At 37.2% G+C, this 25200-nt stretch overlaps 1 protein-coding gene across 1 annotated transcript in view; it reads right to left on the bottom strand.

The window, feature by feature from the left end:
- LOC149080685 (uncharacterized) overlaps positions 1-25200 on the bottom strand; it is a 195542-nt gene that overhangs the window by 110362 nt on the left and 59980 nt on the right. Inside the window, exons 6-7 of the mRNA XM_089239898.1 lie at positions 13875-13991; positions 8677-8845 (exon numbers count right to left, since the gene is read on the bottom strand). Coding sequence (XP_089096024.1) covers positions 8677-8845; positions 13875-13991 — 286 coding nt within the window. The remainder of the gene's footprint in view (positions 1-8676; positions 8846-13874; positions 13992-25200) is intronic.

Genomic DNA, 25200 nt, shown 5'->3' with positions numbered 1-25200 from the left:
AGCGAAACAAATCACTTGGACAAGAAGCCATATAAAAGTATTTGATATCATGAAAAGAATTAAACATTTAAAATGAAAATGGGCTGGACATATTGAAGAAGACAGGACAACAAGTGGACCACAAGTATTCTGGGTTGGTACCCTGTGACGTTAAACGTCTGAGAAGGCATCTCCATGCAAGATGGATCAACGAGATTAGAAAAGTTGGCTGGAGTCAACTGGATGGCTGAAGCATCAGACAGAGTAAAATGGAAAAATTTAGAGACCTTCACCCAGCAGTGGGTTGAAAATATATGATAAATTATGACGTCAAATTTGTATTTTCACATATTTGTCATTTGTTAAAAAAATTTTCTATAGAATTCATTTAAATATATTGCTCCAATGCAATGGTGATGATTTTTTGCCAAATTTAGAAATAACTGGCAACTTTGCTTACCTTTGGGATAAATTTTGGTAATTGATAATTTCGCCATATTTTTAACGAGGAAATATGGTCAGCCTACATACACCCAGTGGCCAAAAAATTAGGAACACCCGGTTACTCACCACAAATATCGTGCGAGACCTCCTCTGGCTTTGATGACAGCAGATATTCTTTAGGCATCGACTCTACAATTTGTTGAAACCTTTAAAGAGGAATACTAGCTCTTATTCCTCTTAATTCAGTCAGCTCTTAATTCCCTCAGATTACAAGGTGGTGTTTCAGAGCTTTTACCAGACCTTTCAACCTCATCTCAAATACTCAATTGGGTTGAGATCAGGTGACTGAGGAAGCAATTGAAACCCTGAATCATGTTCCTTAAACCAATATGAGATAATTCCAGCTATGTGGGAGGATGCAGTCCTGCTGGAAATAGCCATCATCTCATCAGGAAAACATTACGGCCATAAACAGGTGCACATGGTCAGCAACAATGTGGAGGTAGGCACTGGCATTGACAGATATTTCCAATGGAAATAAAGGACCTTCCCAGACCGTGATTCCACCACCACTGGCTTGACTAGTTGTCATGTGGAATGCCAGATCCATGGTGTTGTGCTGTTTGCGCTACACACAGATCCTGCCATCAAAGTCATGGAGAAGAAAGCTTGATGTCAGACCAAACAACCTTCTTCCACTCATCAAAAGTTTGATTTTGATGTTCTCTAGCTCACAAAAGTTGTTTTCTTTGCAATCATTTAATCGCCGGCTATTAAAACCAATTCGTTTTAAGATCTCTCTTATAGAGTGTACGGATATGCTCTACGATGACAGAGTTGTATTGCTTTACAATTTGGTATGTTATAGCTCTTCTGCTCAGAGATGCCATTGACGCGTTATAATGCATCAAATACCCAGAATTTCGGAAAATGCGTAAAAATTTTGTTCACGCGTCCTCCGGGACGTGTTCTTTCCTACTTCTAAGAAGAAAAAAGGAGACAGAAAAACCTCCCAAAATTTTTTCCCTTTCTTTTTTCTTCTTCTTTTAACCGTGTATCATGATCGCGCGACCTTGAAAAACTAGTTTTACTACTTTGTACACTGTACTGTATTGATATACACGCGGGTTGTTGAAGAATAAAGCTGGGTTTTCCTAGGAGCAGGTTTCCTGTGCTGCGCGCAACGTAATTCGCCTAGCACGGCACGTCGTCCACTCACCGATAAGAAAAGCAGCATGACTGTTTTGCTACAGAGCGCAATACGCCTCACGACAGCGCTTTATGTCAGGCGTGATTGGCCCACTGCTTCTGGAGGTGTCAAATGCGTCGTGCACCGCATGTTTTGCCGATGTTCTCTTCACTCTCTCTCTCTCCTGTTTTCCTTCGCTTCCCTTCAAACCGGAACATGCAGACGACAGAGTAGCTGATGCCAAGGCCATAGCCGCCCAGATCTGATGTGCCATGCTAAGAAAACACAAATGTGTAGCGTAATTATGTAACACGTTTCTGCCGGCGCGAAATTGTCTTATTTGGTTCACACTGTGCAAAAAACTTATTCCTAGGAAAACCTGGCTTAAGATGAGGGATATCTAGTTACTTCCCTGAATGAGGGGCCATGTACAGAAGTTTCAAATTTCGGATTTTTAATACCCTGCAGATTTTCTCCCTTCTGGTTATATACGGGAAATTACGGTACTTTAGCAGCTATCGGCCGGCATTCAAAGACCGCGTCTCTACGGCGTAAATTCATCTTGTTCCTACAATATTGAGAATGCACGGTTTTTTTTAGAAATCGTAAAGGATTGGAATGCCCGTTCAAATTGTAAAACCTTCCCGATATCGTGGGAAAAAAAAACCGAATCTGTAAAAACTCGACCTTGCGTATCCAGTTTTGTCATCAAGCTGCTATGCGGTAGTCACAGTTTCGCATCGCGAAAATCACGGGTGTGTACGCAGAATCGGCTTTTGAAGGGGCACTAGAATCAAATTCTTCACAGATAGTATAAAATAAATTATTTTATTCCAATATTTTAATTCTCTACAAAAATATTTTTAATTTTTGATCTCGAGTGGGGGGGGGGGGGAAGGAAGAGGCCCCTTATAACCTCCCCCAAATTTTGCTTTTGGTGAAAATCCGTGTTTGGAACTTGTGATTGCACAATGGTGAATGGCTAAAAATTTGATTTTCTAAAGATTTCAAATTTTGAGTTGGTTATTCCTTTGAAAAAAACTTCAGGTTGCCACGGCGATCACACAGACCTACAATACAAATATGCATACATTGAACTTCAAATGCACGTATTACCAGTTTGGAGAATAGGGAAAGCCGCAACTGGGAGGGGCATGCGCACTATAGGAGGCACCAAATTCACCCTTTAAAACTGATTCTTCTACATTACATGGGTGTGCCAAAATGTGTACTTGCCCTGTTTGTGAAAGTATCTAGTTGCGACGCTAGATAGATGGCACCACCTACTGAACACAAAACATGCCAAATACTGGGCACACACACATAAGCACACTGTTAAGTTTCTCCAACACAAATCTGACATAGCTTCCATATTCAGGTGTTAAAATATGTGACAGTTAAATAGCGACAGATCAGAATGGTTGACCATCAGGGAGGGAAAATAAAATCATTTTACTAGGAAAATCAAAGTATGAATAGGGAATCAGAAAATAAGTGTCTGAGAGAGAATCTAATTTGCTTTAAATTTGATCAGAAGATATTGAAAATGCTAAGATATTTTTGACAAAATGTAAAATCAAACAGAAAGGAATTTATACATTGATTAATAGTAAATATATAAATGTGCCCCTTCAACTGTTAATTAAAGTGGATCCTGCTTATAACGTTTTTCAAAAACGGTCATAAAAAACACTATAAATAGGAAAACACTTTAAACAGGAAATCTCAATGAGAATTACTTATTGTTAGGACCACGAAAATAAGTTCATATATTCTAAATGGGAGAAACGTTATAAGCAGGACCAACTGTATATTTGTTTTAAATTTATTACATGCGCGGAATTCCATACATTAAATTCTCAGTGCTAATAAACTTCTTTTTGCAAGTTTTTCCTACTAGTAGACAATAAAAGCAAATGAACCTTTGGATAGAACATGTTTTTAGAAATGTACTTGATTTGGGGCATACTGGAAGAAAATTCATAGAGATACCAGTGAAATATGGGGGGGGGGGCATAATTTTTTTCAAGATAAATTTTTTTAAGAGGGACCCACTATCACTCAAAAGACCCAGATTTTTCAAATAATCTGGTTCCCGAGACCCAGGTAAATTAGAGTCCAGTGGCATCTCTGTCTGTTACTGCATACAATGTCAATCATCTACTTTAAGACACACTTCAGTCATAAATCGCCATACGGAAAATTTCAACCAATGAAGTTGAATGGGAAATGAAGGTGTCATCTATTTGGTAGTTGCCCCAGGATCAGTAAGTAAAGAACATGATTCTGATGTTCTTTGGCCGGATTTGAACCCGTGGACCTTGACGGTGACCTTCATAGCGGAAGAGATGAGCATCTTACCACTGTGCCACTAGGGCTTCAGGTGTGTCAGTCGCCTGGCGACTCTTTCGTTCACAAGCAATTTCTGCGTACTATTCCACTCTAAGTTTTTTGGCTTAGCTGCCATTCTTTGAAGACTCATGATATTGTTGTGTGAGAAAAGCCAAAAAGGTTAGCAGCTTCAGTGATACTGGAACCGCCTCTTCTGGCGCCCACAATCATGCCATGTTCTAAGTCATTCAAATCTCTCGTTTTCCCATGAACCGGCAAATTGCAACATTAACTGGTGCTTCTGACCAAGAGAAAGCTATTTATCAGCAAATCTGGTTTATTAATTCTGCGCATGTGCTGCGTGGATGAGTCCAAGTTTGAGTGAGGGGTGCTCCTAATTTTTTTGGCCACTGAGTGTATATGCAACATTCATTCATTAATTCAATAGTTTAAAACATTTTGAAGCAATATCTTAAGAGCAGTGTTTTATAGCCAGATTTTACATATCTTTTTAAGCACAGAAATACCTCAGGAAGAAGTGATCATGTCCTGTTTTGAACATTGTCTCGTAACTTTTTTGGCCACTGAGTGTATATGCAACATTCATTCATTAATTCAATAGTTTAAAACATTTTGAAGCAATATCTTAAGAGCAGTGTTTTATAGCCAGATTTTACATATCTTTTTAAGCACAGAAATACCTCAGGAAGAAGTGATCATGTCCTGTTTTGAACATTGTCTCGTAACTTATAATTTTTTTGTTACTCTACTTATTTCCACCCCAGTGGAACATGGCTTATGAGAGGATTTAGTTGGGGCAGGGAGAAACAAAAATTGATGGAAAAAATTCAGACACATGAAAAAAAAAAATTCAAACAATTAAAAATGTTTTTTTTAAGGACTGCAATTTTTCACCGACTTTTAAAGACTTGAAAATGAACTTTTTTTCAAGGACTTTCGAGGACTGTATGAACCCTCTGAGTGGGAAGTTTCCCTTTCTACACCCACATATAAACTGCCTAAAAATCACCAGATTTTTATAAAGTCGTTACAGTAAATTGAAAATGTGGTTTAAATTCTGTTAACTGGTTGTAACATTAAATGTTCAACAGAGATTTTAATAAAAGACATGAAATATCCAAATGTGTTATAATCGGTGTGGTGTAATAAGAGACAATTGTATTAGATGTTTTAAATGTCAATAATTTTTTTTAAGATGAAAAAAGTTCAGCACAACCAATCTTTGCAAAAAAAACTTGATCAAAATCAGGCAACGTCAATGTGTGAGTTATCTCAGCAATGTAACATTATCAGGTTTAAACTCAATTTAATTATATGAAAGATTGTTTTTCCTTTAGACCCCAGGGATGTTCGACTACTGGAAACCAGAAGTACCCACTGGTGTTCTGGTTCGAGCCAGGTGTATTCAGTAAGTCAGACAGTGGGAGGGTGGGGTCTTCCGAGTGTTGGGTAAGAATGGGGCCAGAAGTCAGGCAGTCGACATCGTCAAAATTATTCTCCATGGTTCATACTCTTTGAAAGTGAAAAAATTCAAGGGCTATTCAAGCACTTTTCCAGGCAAAATTTAAAAATTCAAGGACATTTATATCGTGATTGATAAAAATTAGATTTTTCAAAAAAATCAAATTAGATTTTTTCTTTATATTCCACATTTACTAATTTTAATTTTGAGTTTGAAATGCCAATTTATTAAACATAAATAATTTTTTAAGCCATTATAGTTCCAATTTCCGCTTGTAGACAATATAAAGTTCTAAAGGTCTTGCTTTGAAAAATATACATATTGTAGTTTTATTAAAGGAAATTTCAGCAGAAATCATTTCATGTTTTAAATACTATTGAAATGTGCTTTTGATAAAAATATCAGCGAAAGCACATATAGTCACATATGTAAGGTGACTTTATGACCCGTATTTTCATGTAAATTTTGGCCATCCTCACTTTTTCATAAAAATATATCATTATTTCCCAAATTTTCAACAAAGCCATTTTAATTTTCATTCTTTAATGAAATTAATCATTAAAATTATTTTTCCAACTCTATAAATTATAATATGCTTTTAAATTTATATTTTCATTTCACATATTTGTCATGTTAATGTTTTCTTTCATAGAAATTTATTTAAATCCATACTGCTTCAACGCACTGGTGCTTAATTTTCTGCCTTTGGTGATTTTTTGGCAATTTTAGGAATAACTGGAACTTTGCTTATTTTTGCAAGGGTCTGTCCAGTCTATTGAGTCCACTTTTTGCAAAAATTTCCCTTATTTTAGTGAAAAATGAAATTTTGTGAGAAGCGAAATAATCTAGTTAATTTATCACAAAACAAATGAAATGCCAAATTTATGGTTTTGTTAATTTGCATTTTATGAAGGGTTTGTTTTTCAGATCCAGACTTTTGTGAAGGGTCTGGAAAACATCCAAATTTTGGCAGGCCAGACTCCTGCTTTGGCATCATTTTTGGTGACAATTGGCAATTTTGCTGTATTTTTATCAAGAAAATATGGTCAGCTTACATTTATGCAACAGACATTAATTAATATATTAATTTGATAGTTAAAAATATTTTGAAGCAATATCCTAAGCACAGTGTTTTGCAGCTAGATTTTCATGAATCCGTACTCACTTGATAATTGGTTTTTAAAATGGAAAGATCGTAAACAGGAGAGATGATGAAAAAGATGCAGGTAGTAAAAAAAACAGTTGGTCACATGATTATTTTATGATTTCGGAAAAAAATCACTTATTTTTGTTTGCTTCATCGTAACATTTGACAGTAATTTCAGTTGCCACTGTTGTGGTCGAGTGGTCATAGTGACGGACTCGCATTGTGAGGATCTGGGTTGAAACCCCACTGTTGCCACAGAGGTGATTGGCTGAAGTTGGTTTTCTGTGGTTCCCAACTTTGAGGTGTGAATGCAAGCCAAATTCTCCTTCTAATAGTCTCGCCACAGAGAGCAACAGGCCTAAAAAGGTACAATTATTCAATCATTGCATTTCACTCAGTTAGAGTTGAAAATCATCTCACTCATTGGTTACAAATGACAGCATTACACAGTAACAAACTTCACATCAGGTTCACAACACATACACGCACATTCTAACATGTACCAATTCTGCAGAGAAATGTGGGCGAGGTGCATGTATGGTTTAGCAAAAGCCAGATTTTCATGCAACATCTTTTTCAAGCACAGAAATACCTCAGATATGCATGACCATGCCCTGTTTGAACATTGTCTCATCACTCATCATTGTTGCTCCACTCATTTTCACCCCAGTGGAACATAGTTTAGGAGGGGGAAAACCAAAACTGAAGAAAGAAATTCACACAAGAAAAAAAATTCAAGCACTTATAAGCACTTGAAAATGGATATTTTTTTCAAGGACTGCAATGATTTTTCAAGGACTTTTAAAGACTTGAAAATGATATTTTTTTAAGGATTTTCAAGGACTGTACGAACTCTGTTCTCACATATATCCAATAGTTAAATAACAATCACAGGGAAATATCAGCCATGGTCTCAATTCATATTTTCTTCGTTTATACTCTAAAGAACTGTTGAATTATATTGCTATACTCACTTGTTCCTTGGTTGATTGCGGGTATTTACCCGGTGTTCATGCTGACATTGTTTTCAAAATGTGATAATCCTGTTGCCATTCTGAAGTAATTGTACTGTAAAAATGTTTGTACTGAGAAATTATGTAAATTGTGAAAACTATGTCATTATTTTCATGATTAAGATGGAAGGGCTTACGTAGGACAGTTGGGCCAAAAATATCTTCTTCAATCAAGTGTATAAATATCTATGTTGTCTAATAACCAGACGCTTACTGTTTGTTCAGTTGAAATCATTTTGATTAGTAGTTGCTACTAATCTTCAGCCATTGGCTGACAGTTATATTCTTGAATATGTAACCTGTCGACTAATTGTTTTGTTTCCAGCTGGTCCGGAAAGATTTCAAGTTGAATCTCACTAATATGTTGTCACTTTTGATATAGCTAGTTCTTACTGAACTGAAATCAGGCATATACTCCTTTCAAGTTAACGAGTGGATGTTCCTGTATGTCTTTGACCATACTTCAAACCCTGGGAGCCCTGAATATAAAAAACTTTAATGGTATCTAAGAACTCTCCATGCAGTTGTATACGATGGTTCATCGCCTGGTCTGGTGAAACTGACTTTAGAGATTCAAGAGAAGTTCCTGACGCCCGACTTCGAAGATTGATGAAAATATTGTCTGGGATATAGTGACCATCGAGAATCCTGATGTTTGGTGAGATAAGAACATTTATTTCTTCATGATGACTTCCGGACTAACTGCCAATAGTAAAACTAAAACTCTAAATTTTGGAATTGGAAAATTTAATAACGACCATCAACAAAAATGAATTGTTAATTTTTGTTTGTCTTGTGAAAAAGAGTTATTCTCAATTCCTTTTGTTGTCTTCGCACATTCTTGGATTTTGAAAACTTAGCCTGGAATCGCAATGATTTTTACATTGCAGCAAATAGCCACTTTGTCACACTATGCCAAATGGTATTCTTAGAGGGGTTTTACAGAATATTGTACATGCGTTTTATTTATGCAATTATAGATTTAATTTTTTACAATATATAATCCTGTAGTTATTTGCACACATCAAAAGAAATACAAGGAAAAAATTTCTTTTAAAAATATTGTAATATAAAGAAAAGAAAATCTTACATCTGTTTACGAATCTTTTCTCCCAAAGTGTCAACACCTATCCAGTGGTAAGGGCGTCTTTGGGACATGTAAAATGCAGGATAAAATGGCTGCACATAGGACTGCATAGCACTAGAACTTTCAAGAACATAATGTGCTACATGTGGTTCAGCAGTGAATTCAACATGACCTGAAATATAATATTCCAAGAATATAAGGTACATAACATTTTTAAATGACATTTACTATTATTAAAATTTTTTTTTTCATAAATTGCTGATCACTGATCTTGCCACAGAGTTGCTATTCAAGCTAAATTTGCAGTGATTTATAAACAGAATAAATGTTAGAAATATTAAGAACTGTCATTAATAAAGACGTTAAAAATAAAATGATAACAACAGTGAAACCTGTATAAAACGGAAGGTCAAGGGACTGAAATTATTTTACGTTCCAGACAAGTTTCAGTTTTATACAGGTGCACATAAAAATATATGCAGCAATTTATCGTTTACGGAATTTAAGTTTTGAGAACATCACCTTAACTTCTATAAACCAACGAGTATTAAACAGAAACATGCATATTATTATTTTGAATCTTTACATGTTTGCTGTTTCAAATAACTATACATTTGAAATTTCATATTTAATTCGATAATAGTTAAACTTCAATATAAAATGTTCTCCTAAATAGCAATAGAATGAACACTTACTTTTGTCAAAAATGGAATTGTTTTACACAGTGAAACCTTGATATAACGATATTCTGCAAACCAAGAAAATATATCATTGGGAGGGATTATCGTTGTATGGCAAGGCAAAGTTATCCTTACGTGTGATCAAATTTATGCTGCTGATGTCATCTTTTCTACATCAACATTATTAATACCATCAGAAAATGTGCTTTTATGTATTTATTCGGTGCAAAAAAATTGTAATTTATTATAAAAATTCACTAAGATGCATTGCCCCTGTGAAGAAGTTTACTGTATTTCAATTTTGTGTCTTACACAGAAAGTAGCAATACCAATAACTTACTTTAGCTTTCAGTGATTTTTTAGTGCAAAATATTGATGTTATCAGATGCCTTCAGAAGAAGGAAAACAAGTGACGAAGTTACAATTAAATTCGAAATAATTTTGAGCAAACTATAAAAAAATATTGTTATAGCGGTTTCAAAAATCTTTTAAAAATATCGTTATAGAGGGTTTATCGTAGTAGTGAAGGATATCGTTATATCGAGTATCTTTGTAGCAAGGTTTCACTGTATTTAATTTGAAATAAAAATTGAGAAATTACATACTTCTTTAAAAAAAGTTACAAGATCAGCAACCAATAACGTTTGTGAAAAAAAGTTTCTACGTATCTGTAACACTTATAGAAAATTCTGCTTTTTTTACACCTCTATGAACTCTATTTTTGTGTCCAAATTTCATGTTGCTGGTGGCCATCTCTACATTGAATGAAAATCTCTGTAGTAGCCAAAATACACGATATCCCTGAATTGTGAACAATAATTCAGTCTCCCTAACATATTTTATTCTCCTGAAATTATCAATCTTTTTCCAAGAAATAGAAGTGTTTTCTAACAAACGTAACCATTTCCATCATAAATGAAATGCTAAATAAGCTTTTACTAAATTTTGAATAGTACCGTATATACTCGTGTATAAGCCGGGTTTTTTGTGGAAAAATTCTTTCCTCAAGTGGGGGGGGGGGGGGGTCGGCTTATACTCGGGTCAGTTTTTGAGGAAAAATGTCATTTTTGTAGCAGAGTTCAAGAAACCGCCATTATTGGTATGGGATATGTTCAAACCCCCCAGAACTGATAACGTCAACCGAGGCAAAGAAATCGAAAACATCATTGGCTTTGATACCAGGTGGGCTAACGTCGATTTAACGTCGTACAGCCTTTAGATGTGAGTATCAACAAGCCTCTCAAAGACTATTTGAGGAATTTGTGGATCGAATGGATGAGTTCTGATGATAAAGAAACTACAAAAAGTGGTGCCTAGAAGAAACCTTACATTGGCCTAGGGTGCCAATGGGCGCAGAATTCTGTTTCCGCCAAAATTATCATCCGATCCTTCAAAAAGTGTTGCATCAGCAATGCGATGGACGGAACTGAAGATGATATCCTCTTTCAAAATGACAATGGCGATGACCACCCAGATGAGGATAAAAACAAAGATGCCGCACCCACTATGATGATCTGATAGATTATGATGAGCTTGAAGACTCGGAAGAAATGGATTAAAAAGTTCGAATCATTTTCTAATGTAAATTTCCGCAAGCTATTCATTTTGCATGAAAATATAAGAATTTTTTCTCTGAAATGCACAGATTTTTTGGGGGTCGACTCACACACCGGTTTTCAATTCATTGCGGTTTTGGTGGTCCTGAAGTGGGGGGGGGGTCGGCTTATACACGAGTATATACCGTATATCTCTGCTTCCTCTCAAGCCCAAATCCAAAAACCCATTCAGATAGATAATAAGTAGAGCCCGAATTATATGCACTAAAAAAAGGGCAAAATATGCACTAAAAATATGCAAATATGCCTTAAAAAACGTTGAAATATGCATTAAAAATAGAGAAAATATGCACTAAAAAAAACCGAAATATGAAATTGAAAATGGAAAAATGCACATTAAAATTGGCTACATTGATTGTACCTACAATTTAAAAGAATAATCATGCAATAAAAAATCCAAAACACATGTTTAAAAAAGAAAAAAAAAGTGAAAAATATGCCAATTTTCTCCACAAAAAAAAAAATATTTCTTGGAAAACTCACCATATGATTTATTTCATGCCATTAAGAAATAATTAAAAATATTCTTACACAAAAATATTAACTTACTTCGTCAAGTAGCATAATTCCTGTTGCAATATATAACGATGTGCTTTTCAATGTTCTGCATAGTCATGCACTGTCTCTTATCCTGCAGTAGAATCTTATACGCAGAAAATGTCCTTTCTACATCAACTGAGCTTACGGGGCAATATTTATAAAATTTGGCTTACGATTCTTGAATTTCAGATGGTAATTGGACTGTCTGTAATGTCCGAAAACCACAGTTTTTCTCCAACATCATCTCCAATTTTTCTTTTATGGACTCTCCCAGAGAATCCGGAATGTCTAAAACGCGTTGTTGAGCTTCCCTTACTACCTGTATAGCTTCATTTAGTGAAAGACCCCGGGTTTCTAATTTAGTTATGCTGCTTGGCAACCAAAACAAATGTGTTCCAATTAGACTCAAATCTCTTCTCAGCGTTTCACTGGAAAAAACCGCTTTTGCGGCAATTATGGCAGACGAATCATTATCGAAAGAGTCAATCACACTTTTCACATTATCAAAATTTTCAGAATAAAATAATGCTGCTTCCACCCATGTTCCTTATCTAGTCAAAATAGGCTCGGGTGGCAGGGGGATGTTTGGACATGCTTCTTTGTACACTTTCGATTGCAATGGAGCTTTCACAAATATTTTTTTCACGGATGAAATTACTTTGTTCACAGACACATTCAGCTCTCTAACTTTTTCTGCAATGCGATGCAACCCTTGAGCTAAGCCAGTCACGTGTACAAGGTTAGGGTAAAACACTTTGAGTGCTTTTCCAGCTTTCACCATGTACGGGGCAGCATCACTGATAAAAGCAAGGACGTTTTCACAGGAGGAATCACTTTTCGGCTCACTTCCATAAAATGCGCAAAGAATCATTTATAAATCTGGCGATTCCAGAATGATCTACTTTTTCAAGAGCCTTGCATGAGAGAAAATGTGGTCGAGATGGCCCTTTAAAATCCATTTTTCCACAAATCAAATGTGCCACATAGCGACCACAAGCATCAGTGGTTTCATCTACACTTATCCAAATATGGTTGTTTTTTAAATCACTACAAATTTCCTGGACCACTTGATCATATATACACAATCTCCAAATAATTTTTCCGAACTGTTGATTCGTCCGGGACATTCTGATTTTTACAGTTCTTTAGAAAATTTCTAAAATTTACATTGTTTAGTTTGTAAAAAGGAATGTTGCTTCCTACCAGAGCATTGCATAAATCGCCTTCACTATTAAAGACTGACACAAAAAAGTCATTGAAAGCACTACCCATGCCACATTGCTCTCTACTTCTAGACCCTCCTATCGAGAGTGGGCCAACTGTTCCCTTACATATATTATTGACGAACATGAAAATGATCCTGGGTAAGAGCCAATGTTATCTGACAACCTAGAATTAATTCTTTTTTATATCACTTATCGCTTTCTTTAATGTCCTCCTTTTTTCAGTAAATAATAAAAGGTCATCTCTTCTACTTTTATACTCTCTGAATGCCCTTCTCTCTTCAAGATGAAGATTATGCATGTTATCCATGAACCAGGGAGGAGGTGCTTTTTATGACATCATGCAAAACAGAATACAGTTTCGTCCTGAATTCTTCCCACTGACTCCACTGTCTTTGAAAATGACTGCTAACCTTTTCCTCAAAAGTTTGAAGTTGGTTCTTCGAAAATAAGGAACCATTCTTGTGTTATTTGGTTTATCCAGATTGGGAAAAATGGCATCACTAAGGGTGCACACAGGCTTTCTCCTTTCTCAGTTTCAAATCTGGGAAACTCAGGTGAATCCTACTCCTATATACAACCTCTAATACCCCTTGGCAGTACTGGGATCACTGCCACATCTGCAACCCTACCTCTCGAGTGAATAATAGTAAGTCATGGTACTGTGACAGACTCATTAACATTCGCTTCAATCTGGTTTTTTCCCACCTATAAGACATCCTGCCCAGGGAACTTTCACCTATGAAAGACATCCTGAATGTCACCAATCTTTCCTCCAGGAAGACAACAGCCCAAAAAATTCCTACACACCGTTTCCTAACCATAGAATCTCGGATAATTGCACAACTGTCACTATCCCCACCCACCTCATCTATAACCACACCATTCCCTTCTAAACTGAAAAAAATTACAGAGGAAGAATATTTAAATTCTGTGATTTAAATCTGTGATTTTTTTTCAATTAAGTGATCCAAGTGATCAATCATCATAGATGCCCCTGGTTATCACCAAGTTATACAGTAAGTGTACTTGTATATACATATATTTTTATTAAACCTTACAACCTCATGAATAAGGTTGAACACCAAATATAACAGTATACCAGAAAATATACAAATTTAATGAGCACAATATTGTCTTACCAGAGGCTTTATTCCTTCCATAGTTCATTCTACAATTTCCTCGCCCTCGCCTAAAAATTCTTTCATTATAACGTCTATCTCTATCGAATGGTTTTCTTTGAACTTCCATCTTTTCCACTGAAATAGAAATAATTCTATACTGAATTATAATTTAAAATAGCCTGATTTTTTTATAGTGATAATGTTTCTAGTTCTGTAGTGATGTTGCTTATCTTCTACCTAACTTGATGCACAATATGGCAAAACCTCTGGAGAGTGGATTTTCTGAGTAATAGAGGCTTCTTAAAGAGGTTTTATTGGATTTCAAGAACTTTTTCTCAGAAACCCTCTATCAAGTGCAACTCATTTGGTCGGCAAATCACAAACTAGTTTTACATTGTACTTGTCATACTGATTCAGAATGTTTCCTGAGTTATTGTTGTTTTCATACTTCATTCTACAATTTCCTTGTTCAATCGCCCAAAAATTCTGTCATCATAATGTATATTTCTATCAAATAGATTTCTTTGCACTTCTAACTTTTCTGTTGAAATACAAGTTAAAATCCTATGTAATGCTAACTGCTATAATGATAATCCCCTATATAACTATATTAATCTCTGGTTCCAATACATACAACGGCATAGATGCTGCATTGTGTTTTTTTTTAGTCCAATATGTTTTCCATCCCCCCTCTAATCAGTCAGATCAAATGTCAGAGGGCAGAGTCAGCAAGTTCAGGGTTCATACAAAATTTCCAAAACAAAAAGTAAGGAGTTTTTAAGGAGTCCATGGACCGAACCCCCCCCCCCCCCCGCCAATAACACAAATACATCACCAGACTTAAACATGGTTTGTACTCTTCCAACGAAAAAAAATTCAAGGACTATTCAAGCACTTTTCAAGGTAAAACTTAAATATTCAAGCACTTTTCAAGGTAAAACTTAAAAATTCAAGGACTTTTTTTACAAACGCATATTTTTCACATGAATAGGCGCATATTTAATTTTTATTAAAACTTTCAGAGAGATTAGGGGGGAGGGACCAAACCCCCAAGTCCCCCCCCCCTCGCTACGCCCTTGCCACATACACATTATATCATACAAAACATATGACACATTGAATAAGGGCATAACACAGGCACGAACACAGTTCCTGCCTGTCAGTTTCCTCATTGAAACATAGTTTAGTCTCTAAATATTGTAATTAATTTTCTTTTAAAGACTACAAAAAAGAACTCTTTTGAAGATCGAAAAAGATTAGATTGTTTCTTTCATTAATTGTGAATTTATTTATTTCATCAATGCTGAAATTCTTTCTTTCATTAATGCTGAATTCTTTTATTGATTCTAAAATTATTTCATTAATTCTGGAGTTATTGCTTTATTAATTTTGGAATTATCTCTTTTATCAATGCTGAAATTGTCTTTCATTAATTCTGGAATTCTCTCTCATTAATTTTGGAATTATCTTTCATTAATTCTGTAATTTTTTCTTTGATTAATTTTGGAATTATCTCTCATTAATTTAGGAATCATATCATCGATACTGAAATTACTTTTCATTTATTGTTTTAAACAACTATGGATGCCATTAGAGAATAACGTAGATGCGCCGACATTCAACGCATCACGTGATCTTCCAAGGAATTATGTAGACCACTGACGTCATACTAGCGCCGGTACTAGAGGGCACGGGAGGAGGGGCAGCTGCCCCGGGTGGAAATTTTTAGGTGAACACCGTTATAAAATTATCGAATTCTGAATTGGTGGGGGTGGCAAGACAATACAAAAATCCTAGTTATGGCCCAGCGTCATACTCCCTCCAGTAATATAAGCTCAATTTATTTCAGCGCCGATTCACCCATTGAAGCACAGCTTGCATTTGGCTGCATTTTTGTCTGGCACACTCAGCAACCAATCTTGATAGAAGGGATTTTTTAGAAACAATCAAAAGTACACACTTGCTACTCATTTTTTGTTTTCTTTCTTTAAAGAACCTTGTACAAGCGCGGAGATACGGGGGGGGGCAGCTTGAAAGGTGAAGTTGACTGATCTAATGTATATATGCATATATGAATTGGCATCATCATCGTGCCCCCAGAAATAATGACCATGCCCCCACAGACTTCCAAGTCAATCTCCGCCTATGGTTGACAGTAATCAGAGGAAGCTTCGCTCCCTTACGGACCGCTGAAATTATTTCGGCAAAAATTATGAAACTTTTTTTTGCAATACCTTCTAGAGCAGAAGGACTTCTACTCTAGGAGGAAGTATTGGTTGTTGGGGGCCAGAGCGTGCCGACTGAGCTGAAGAAAAAAAACAACGAATGGAAGTTCATTTTGAACTCTAGCTTTTATTCCATAAAAGTTGCAAGAAAAAAAAAACAAGATCATTTACGATCATAAAAAAATTAATTAATTAAATAGCCGACAAACAACAACCGGCAATCTCAGGGAGAAAAAAAACAATCCTGACATACACACGCAGAAATAAACCAGCCTACAGTATAAAGCCGAGCTCCCGTGAGGGTGAGAGCACCCGCCGGCGATTTACATACTGCGTCGGGCCGAGTGGTTCCACATGCACAGAGAATAAAAAGAAAAAAAACATTCCAACATAGGTTTTTGGCGCCGCATGAACCGAACTGGATCATTTCGCGTCGACAGAAACGTGTTACATAATCACACTACGCGTTTGTGTATTCCTAACGTGGCACATCAGCTCTCTCACGGCCCTGGCATCAGCTACTCTGTCATCTGCATGCTCCGATTTGAAGGGAAGTGAAAGAAAACAAAAATGCAGAGAAGATCGGTAAAACGAGTGGAGCACAACGCATTTGACTTCTCCAGAAGCAGTCGGCCAATCACGCCCGACGTAAAACACTGCCGTGAGGCTTGTAGGGAAACAGTCAAACTTGTTTCCTTATTAATGGTGAGTGGACGGCGTGTCACGCTGGGCGATTCACTTTGCACGCCGCACAGAAAACCTGTTCCTACGAAAACCCGGCTTAAGAATAATGGGAAAAAACGTGATTTAAATCTAATTATCCAGGGTTATTGGCTGCTAAGGCTTTTTCCCTGTGCTTTGCACTTTAACGACGTCACTTACGGAGTAAAAAAAAAAGTGGCGAAAACTATTTCGGAAAAAACAAATTTTTCAAGGACTCTCAAAGAATTCTTAAAAAAAATTTCTTTTTCAAGGACTCTTATGGATTTTCAAGGACTTTCAAGGTTTTCAAGGACCGTAAGAATCATGTTAAAGCAAAAGAATGGGCCGCATGTGGATTCATTTCCTTTTAAATGTCCTTTTTTTTAAATTTCTAGTCCAATGGTGTCAAGATTTCAACTTTTAGAATTGAAAGTATGTGTGGAAATTTGTTGAACAGCTGCTGAACAAAAAGAGGTATATCGTGACTATGCACGAGTAACAAGCAACTATTTGAGAACACAAATTCTAACATTAACAGAGAGCATTATGATGAGGATCAATTACTGAACAGTGAGGAAGAAGATAGAGTGAGTTGCTTTAGTAGTATTGAATTGATTTAAAGAAGTTGGAAGTGAGGTTTTAGATGTACTGAGATTGCAATAAAGTTTGCTTTTTATCATAAAAGACCCGAATTTATTGCTTCAGCTGCAGCCACTTCTGAAAGAAAGAGATAACAGATGTTAATCAAATGAGAGTTAAATCACTGTAAACTAGGGCTGGGTTTATGCTAGGACACATAATTACAATCCCTACATTCTTAGTACCACAAGAGGCATTAGCACGCCGGTAATTGGTTACTATGAGCACGAAAGATAATAAAATGCCACGGGAGTAGAGCTTTTGGCAAAACTGAATTTCGAAGTTCAATAACAAAAACTGAAAGCATTTTTTAGTGAATCAATAAATAATAGCAAGGATGGAAGGGAGAAAAAAATTTTGTATGGGTTTTGAGCCGCTATCAAACCCACAACCTCTGGTACGAGTGTCCTGTGCTCTAACCATTGCTTCAACTGCGGATGTCAGTTTCAAATACAATTATGTATACCTATTGTTAAACGTCGCCAGCAAAAATTTCACAATGAGTGACATAATGGTTCATCTCTCATTTCGGTTAATCATGATACACTAAATTTCTATAATGTAGCTAGGAATGTTGGGTTTGTTTATAAGCTGCTGGGACAATGACAAAAAGTAGAAAAAAACAGGAAAAAAGTGGTAAAAAATGGAAAAACAACAAAAATGAAAGAACATATACATATTACATTATGCATGTTATGTGATTATCAATTTTTAGAACTACAATATTTTAATGAATATTGTTTCAACTATTTATTTTTTCATATTTCTAGAGGTGTCACTCTTGATTGGAGCTTTCAATGTAAGTAGCCTGTATCTTGAACAAAATTGTTTTAACATGTTTATAAATAAGTTCATTTTTCTTTAAAAAATACAAAGCTACAAGCTAAAAAAACTTAGCTTTTCATTCATGATTGTGCATAATCATTCAAAGTTTCTTCACAACATAAAGTTTCTTACATAAGGTGATGAATTTAAATTTTGATTGTCGTGATTATCAATTTGAGCGGTGGGAGAGAGATGGATCATACAGTACAACCTCTCGATAACAAACTCCCTCCCAAAATTTTGTCTCCTGACAATGAATGTCCATTATTAAGTATTAAAATACAGTAAAATCCTTCTTAATGGACACTGCTGAGATGTGGTCACCTCTGTTTTACGGCCAAATAAAAATTTCCCAGCAAAAAAAGTTCATTTAAATAATGTATTTTGAACCCCTACTTAACGGTCATCCTCAGACACTTACACCATTTTCATCATGCATTCCATTGGACTAAAAACCCCTGTACGAACACCAATAGTTGAAAGTTTGATCCATATTATACTACATAGATGGCAGCACAGTTCCAGTTTTCAGTATACTTTATAGCTACTTTTAAATGAAATTTTAGCCTGTTAATATTTGGTAGCTTTGATGTCAGTTTAGGATCTGTGCCCGAGTGGCATGGTGGTAAAATGCTCGTCTACCATCGTGAAGGTTTTTGTCAGGGTCCCGGGTTCAAACCCAAGGGAAGATATGATATTTTACCTAAAGAACTCAAGGCGAACACTGATAGACAGCGCCTTCACTTCCAACCCCTCTCACTAATGACCGTAAATTGCAATATAGCGATATGGGCAGAGATGGTGTTTGGTGAAGTAGTTTAGGATCTAAAATCATGAGGTGCAGCGATTCCAGGTTGTTTAATATATGGCCAGCTTTAGTAGAATCGTCACTATCACTACGAGAAAAAAATGTCATTAAATACAGTGATTTATAACAGTATCAGAGGAAGATTATGCTTCTAGAGATAATATGAGAATAGAATTGCCCTCTTGTGGGGTTTGCCGTAAAGTAAAAACCCAACAGATGGCAGCACGGATACTGGCAAGAGAAAGTCTGTGAGGACACAATATATCTGTCGACACTACTAATCTATGAACGTTGATAGTTCATTTTCGACCGTTGAGTTTGCCATGTGCCATTGATGTCGTCTCATTTCCCGTTCTTTGTGAATATGTTTAAATAAATAATATTTATTCCCGTACCGCTCTTGCCTCAGTGGTGACCATAGGACTCAAAACACGCACCACCAACATCAATGGAAACGACATTGACGCCAGGACTTGTGGACAATTTGTGAAGCCAATTCACATGGGAACTAACATCGTACATCACCTTTGTCCAAGGATTTACGCCGACAGCTTGGATGTTTACGACAATCGCATGCTGTGAACACTCGCTTCTCAAGATCGTTCAGCGACGGTCACGTAAGTCCAAATTTCGTCCTTCTCGGGAGAGCCATCATAACCAGGTATATAGGAACTGTAAATTTCTGTTTTATATAAAGTCAAAAGGTGCTAGCATATGTAATTTTATTACGAAATTGTGTATATTGTATCGTATCATACTTTCGCTATCGGCAATATGCTTGCCACTAATGCCGAGGGTGCCGCTGCTCAAATCGATCATATAGGTCTAAAAAGGCCACATTTTTGGTGTCAGAACATCGCTTTGTGGTTTTTCCAAGCAAATAATATGCCGCGCTCATCGCCTCAATCGATGCAGATACTTTATCTCACGTTTTTGATTTCGTTTTCCAACCTCCGGAAGCAAATAAATACGAGGCATTGTAACGAAGATTAATCTCAGAATTTGCTGATTCCGAAGCCACACGAATACATAAACTTTTGGGGAACCTGAAGTTGGGCGACAACAAACCGTCATTTCTGCTCCGTCAAATGCAAGAGTTGGCAAGGGACAAAATTAATGTATTAATGACTTTTTGAAGAACCTATGGCTAAAGCGGTTGCCTACGACCATTCAATCTATTCTTTCCGCCTCCACCGAGGAGTTGACACAGCTTGCCACACTGGCAGATAAAATCCACGAAGTTGCCATAGATCCACGAGTGACGTAATCTCTCGCGACCGATAATGAATCTACAAAAGTTCCCAAATTGACAGAGCAGGTTAATCATCTAAAATTTTAACGTTCACGATCGACCTCTCGCTACCGACGTTCATTTTCTAGGGGCTCCAATACATTGCAACAGCCACATCAAAATTCCACATCGGAACTGAACGACGGACACTGTTATTATCATGCTCGTTTTGGAAATTTAGCTCACAAATGCAGAGACCCTTGCACTTTCTTGAAGTCGGGAAACGAGTAGCAGCTGCCACTCAGCAGCCAGTGGGTGGTAGCTTACCTCTTTCTATAAGTCACAGGCTACACGTTTACAACAAGACCACAGATGGTCTATATTTGATCAATACTGGCAGTGACGTATCATGCGTTCCGGTAGGTCGCAACTTGCAAAATCACAATCCCGATTCACTCAAACTGTATGCCGCAAATCAATCCAGAATCAAAACTTATGGTACCGAACTCATTAACTTAGACCTTGGGCTCAGGAGGTGCTTCAAGTGGAACTGTATTGTCGCGCAAGTAGCAGTTACCATAATTGGTGCTGATTTTCTTCGACATTTTGGGCTCTTGGTCGATCTCAAAAAGAAACGCCTGGTCGACTCTACCACCAACCTCAGCATCTCCGGTATATCTCAAGCTTGTTCCCAGTCTACAGTTCGTGTGATTGACGACTCCTCTCGCTACCATACCATTTTGAAGGAGATTCCAGAGTTAACTAATCCATCTGAAACGTTTCGTTCTGTGAAACACAACACCGTTCATTATATTCAGACCACTGGCCCGTCCATACACAGCCGGCCTCGAAGATTGAATCCGCAGGTGTTTGATACAGTTAAAAAAGAATTCGAGTACATGGTAGAACAGGGCATTTGCAGGTCTTCCAAAAGCTCTTGGGCCTCCCAATTACACATTGTACCGAAAGCTAATGGTGCAATTCGTCCTGTCGGAGATTATCGACGGCTGAATGTGCAAACCGTCCCTGAAAGTCTCCAGGACTTTCCCCATGCTCTCCATGGTATGAACATCTTTTCAAAATTAGACATCTTATGAGCATACCACGCTATTCCATAGGACATTCAAAAAACCGCTATCATCACTCCTTTTGGACTGTTTGAATTTCTGTTCCTGAATTCCGGTCTATGCAACGCTGCCCAGTCCTTTCAAAGTTTCATCAATGAAATTCTCTGTGATGTTCCAAACTGTTTCGCTTACCTAGATGACATACTCATTTTTTCAGCCGATGAAGATTCACATGTATCCTATCTCCGACAAATTTTTCGACAGCTAGACCAATATGGTATAACGCTCAACGTATCCAAGTGTGAATTCGGAGTGTCAGAACTTTCATTTCTCGGCCATAAGGTTTCTGCAGCCGGCATTGGACCTCTACGTAAAAAAGTACAACTTATCATAGACTACCCGTTGCAGAAGACCATGGAAGATCTGAGACAATTTCTAGGACTTTTACATTTTTATCGAAGGTTCTTTCCACACGCCGCACACAAACAAGCCAGATTAACTGCTTTTCTCAAAGGCTCTAACAAAAACGAAAAAAAGAATATACCTTGGACAGAAGAAGATCGACAGGCGTTCACAGAAACCAAGCAGCAGTTAGCTCAGGCGACACTACTCGTGCACCCTAATCCAGACGCTCAGATAGTCTTGTGTGTTGATGCATCGGATTACGCTATTGGGGACGCACTTAACCAAAGCAACAACAATAAACTCAAGCCACTCTGTTTTTTCTCGAGAAAACTGAGTGCAACAGAACATAAGTACAGCGCCTATGACCGGGAATTGCTCGCTGCATTCACTGTTACGAAACATTTCCAATTCATGCTTGAAGGAAGGCAATTTTGCATGCTCACAGACCATAGGCCATTAACATTTGCCTTCAATCAAAAACCGGAAAAAAATTTTCCTCGACAGACACGACAGCTTTCGTTCATTTCACAATTTACAACTGGCATTCGTTACGTGAAAGGTTCTGACAATCAGGTTGCTGAAGCTCTATCCCAAGTAAATGTGATCAACCATTCCAGCCAAATCGATTACAAAACAATTGCTCAAGCACAGACAACCGATCCAGAGTTGCCCGAGTTGCAGACGAATTCTTCATTGCAGCTTCAGAAGCTTCTCCTACCTGGAACTTCAGCCGAAGGTTTATACGACATTTCTGATATGGAAGAGTCAGACCGTTTATACCGAAGGACTTTCAACTACAAGTCTTCAAGGTAACTCACGGACTCTCGCATCCAGGAGTGAAAGCAACGCAACAACTTATCACTGAGTGCATCATCTGGCCGTTGGTCAAGAAAGACTGTAAAACATGGGTGACATCATGCATACCATGTCAACGGATGAAAGTGCAACATCACACAGTCAGCAACTCCAGAACATTTTTGCTGCTGAATGCAAGGTTCAACCATGTACACATCGATATCATCGGACCACTTACACCAAGCCAGGGCAACAGATACGCAATAAGGATGATTGACAGATTCACACGCTGGCTGGAAGTAGTGCATGTTGCAGATATCTCAGCGGAAACCGTTGCAAGATCTTTTGTCAACTTGGGTTTCTCGATTTGGCATACCTAGCAGAATCACCACAGACAGAGGTCGACAGTTCGAGAAACAGTTATTCCAAGAACTGGTGCAGCTGCAAGGAATACAAAAACTACAAACAACATCATTTCATCCTCAAGACAACAGCCTAGTCGAAAACTTCCATCGGCCACTAAAGGCAGTCCTGAAGTGCCAACTCCAGGCCTAGAAGTAAAAATTTAAAAAAAAGAGTAGGAAAAATAAGAAAACCATTGTGACAAAAATTAGGAAAAAAAATAGGAGGGAAAAAACTGAATTCCCAAATTATTGTGGGATTTAAAAATGTTGTGCCATTGAGATTCACACCTTATATATATTTAATTATAGTATTATCTATTGATATTTTGAGAAACTCAAGTTGTAACAAATTTAAAAATCTTTCATTTCCATAGAATGTGGTATCCTAAACAATGTAAACAGCAAAACTAAAAAGAAATTAATCAAATTTCTACTGTTACTTTAAAAGTACAATTAATGATCGTGATCCATTTTCGCCCATGCTTTTCAGAGAAAGAAAAAACCCGTCTAGGTGCCATAGAAATGTAGCACATGCATGCATAACCCATTGCCCATGGGGCGAATGTGGCCCCAGAGTCACCTGTTGAGGCCCACAGCTTCAAACCTAATTTTGCAAAAAATGAACTAAGCAACACATTTCCAGATCATTCAAGAGAACCGGCAGCACAGTTTCAGGTCATTCAAGTGGCTCGCGTCACAGTTCCAGATTACTGAAGTTACCTAAGCTACTGTTCCACTTCACTTAAGTGACCTGTGGCACATTCCTAGATCATTAGAGTAACCTGTGATATTGTTCATCTACACTTAAGTGACTCACGGCAGAGTTCTAGACCACTCCAAGTGACCCGTGTACATTTACAAGTCATTCAAGTGACCCGCGGCACATTCTCTGATGAGTAAATATGTCACAGCATATTTACAGATCACTGCAGCACAGTTCCAGAGCACTCAATCGACCCTCAAAACTTTTAAAGATCACTCAAGTAACCTGCGCCACAGTTCCACAGTCTTTAAGTGTGCTGCAACACATTCCTAGATCATTTAGGTGACCCGTGGAAAATTTAAAGATCACTGCGGCGTAGCCGGTCAATTTGTCGCAATCAACTTGTCGCGCTCAACTCGTCGCGCATCAATTTGTCGCAGTGCCAATTCGTCGCGATACAAATTCGTCGCGGTACAAATTCGTCGCAGAGCCAATTCGTCGCGGTACAAATTCGTCGCAGAGCCAATTCGTCGCAGAGCCAATTCGTCGCGATACAAATTCGTCGCGGTACAAATTCGTCGCAGAGCCAATTCGTCGCGGTACAAATTCATCGCAGAGCCAATTCGTCGCGGTACAAATTCGTCGCGGTACAAATTCGTCGCAGTGACAATTTGTCGTGTAACCAATTCGTCGGGACGTCAATTTATCGCAGAGTCAACTCGTCACGCGATCTGCATGTAGGTTTTTTGTCTCATACGTGAAAAAATAAACATGAAGAAAAGTTTTTTTCCATCAAGAAATGCACACAGTTTACTAAATTTTTTTTTTTGTCATTTCGAAAAAAATCATCGAAATTACATCGAAATTAAAATTACAATTGATATTAATGTTTTATTATTTAATTATTGTAAATGTTAAAAAAATCATTTTTTCTATGATAAAATTTTAAAATTCTGTAAAAAAATGTCGGTGTTTATGATATTCCCCAAATTACAGTACAGCGGAGGCTGTCTTTAAGTGTAAACTTGTATCTGTCCCATGTGGAATCGAGACTCCCACCAACATTAACCACTACAGTATCTCCACAAGAACCTGAAATAATTAATAATTTAATTTAATTAATATTTCATTTTCACCGGATAAGCCACACTTGTCGCTTTCTCTCGAGATTTCCATTACTCGTAGCGAGGGGTGTTGGGGCGCACACCGAGATGATAAATTGCGATCACATACATTTTCAAAATTTAATTTGCACCGGATAAGTTGCTCAAGTTAAAAACTCAAAAAATCCAACCAATAAAGTTCATAGGTTACATTCGAGCAAATGCAACCGATAATCTTATTGGTTGAATTTTTCAAGTTTTATAAAAGGACTTTTAGAACACTTTCATAGCGTAATGCTAGCCTTAGATATATTGTCGGTAAAAAATTCCTCAAAGATGTATTCCCTACATGGCAGATACATATTCAATAGTGAATTAGGGCCATTCAAGTATTACGTAAGCAGATTTTCAGCCATTTTTGACCCCCTCCCCCTTGT

The sequence above is a fragment of the Pholcus phalangioides genome, unplaced genomic scaffold (assembly GCF_987345545.1).
Source record: "Pholcus phalangioides strain wild (caught in Gottingen) unplaced genomic scaffold, Ppha-v1.0 ptg000011l_1, whole genome shotgun sequence".
Taxonomy (NCBI): Eukaryota; Metazoa; Arthropoda; class Arachnida; order Araneae; family Pholcidae; genus Pholcus; species Pholcus phalangioides.
The sequence above is the reverse complement of the archived record's forward strand: the minus strand, read 5'-3'. Positions and strand labels throughout refer to the sequence as shown.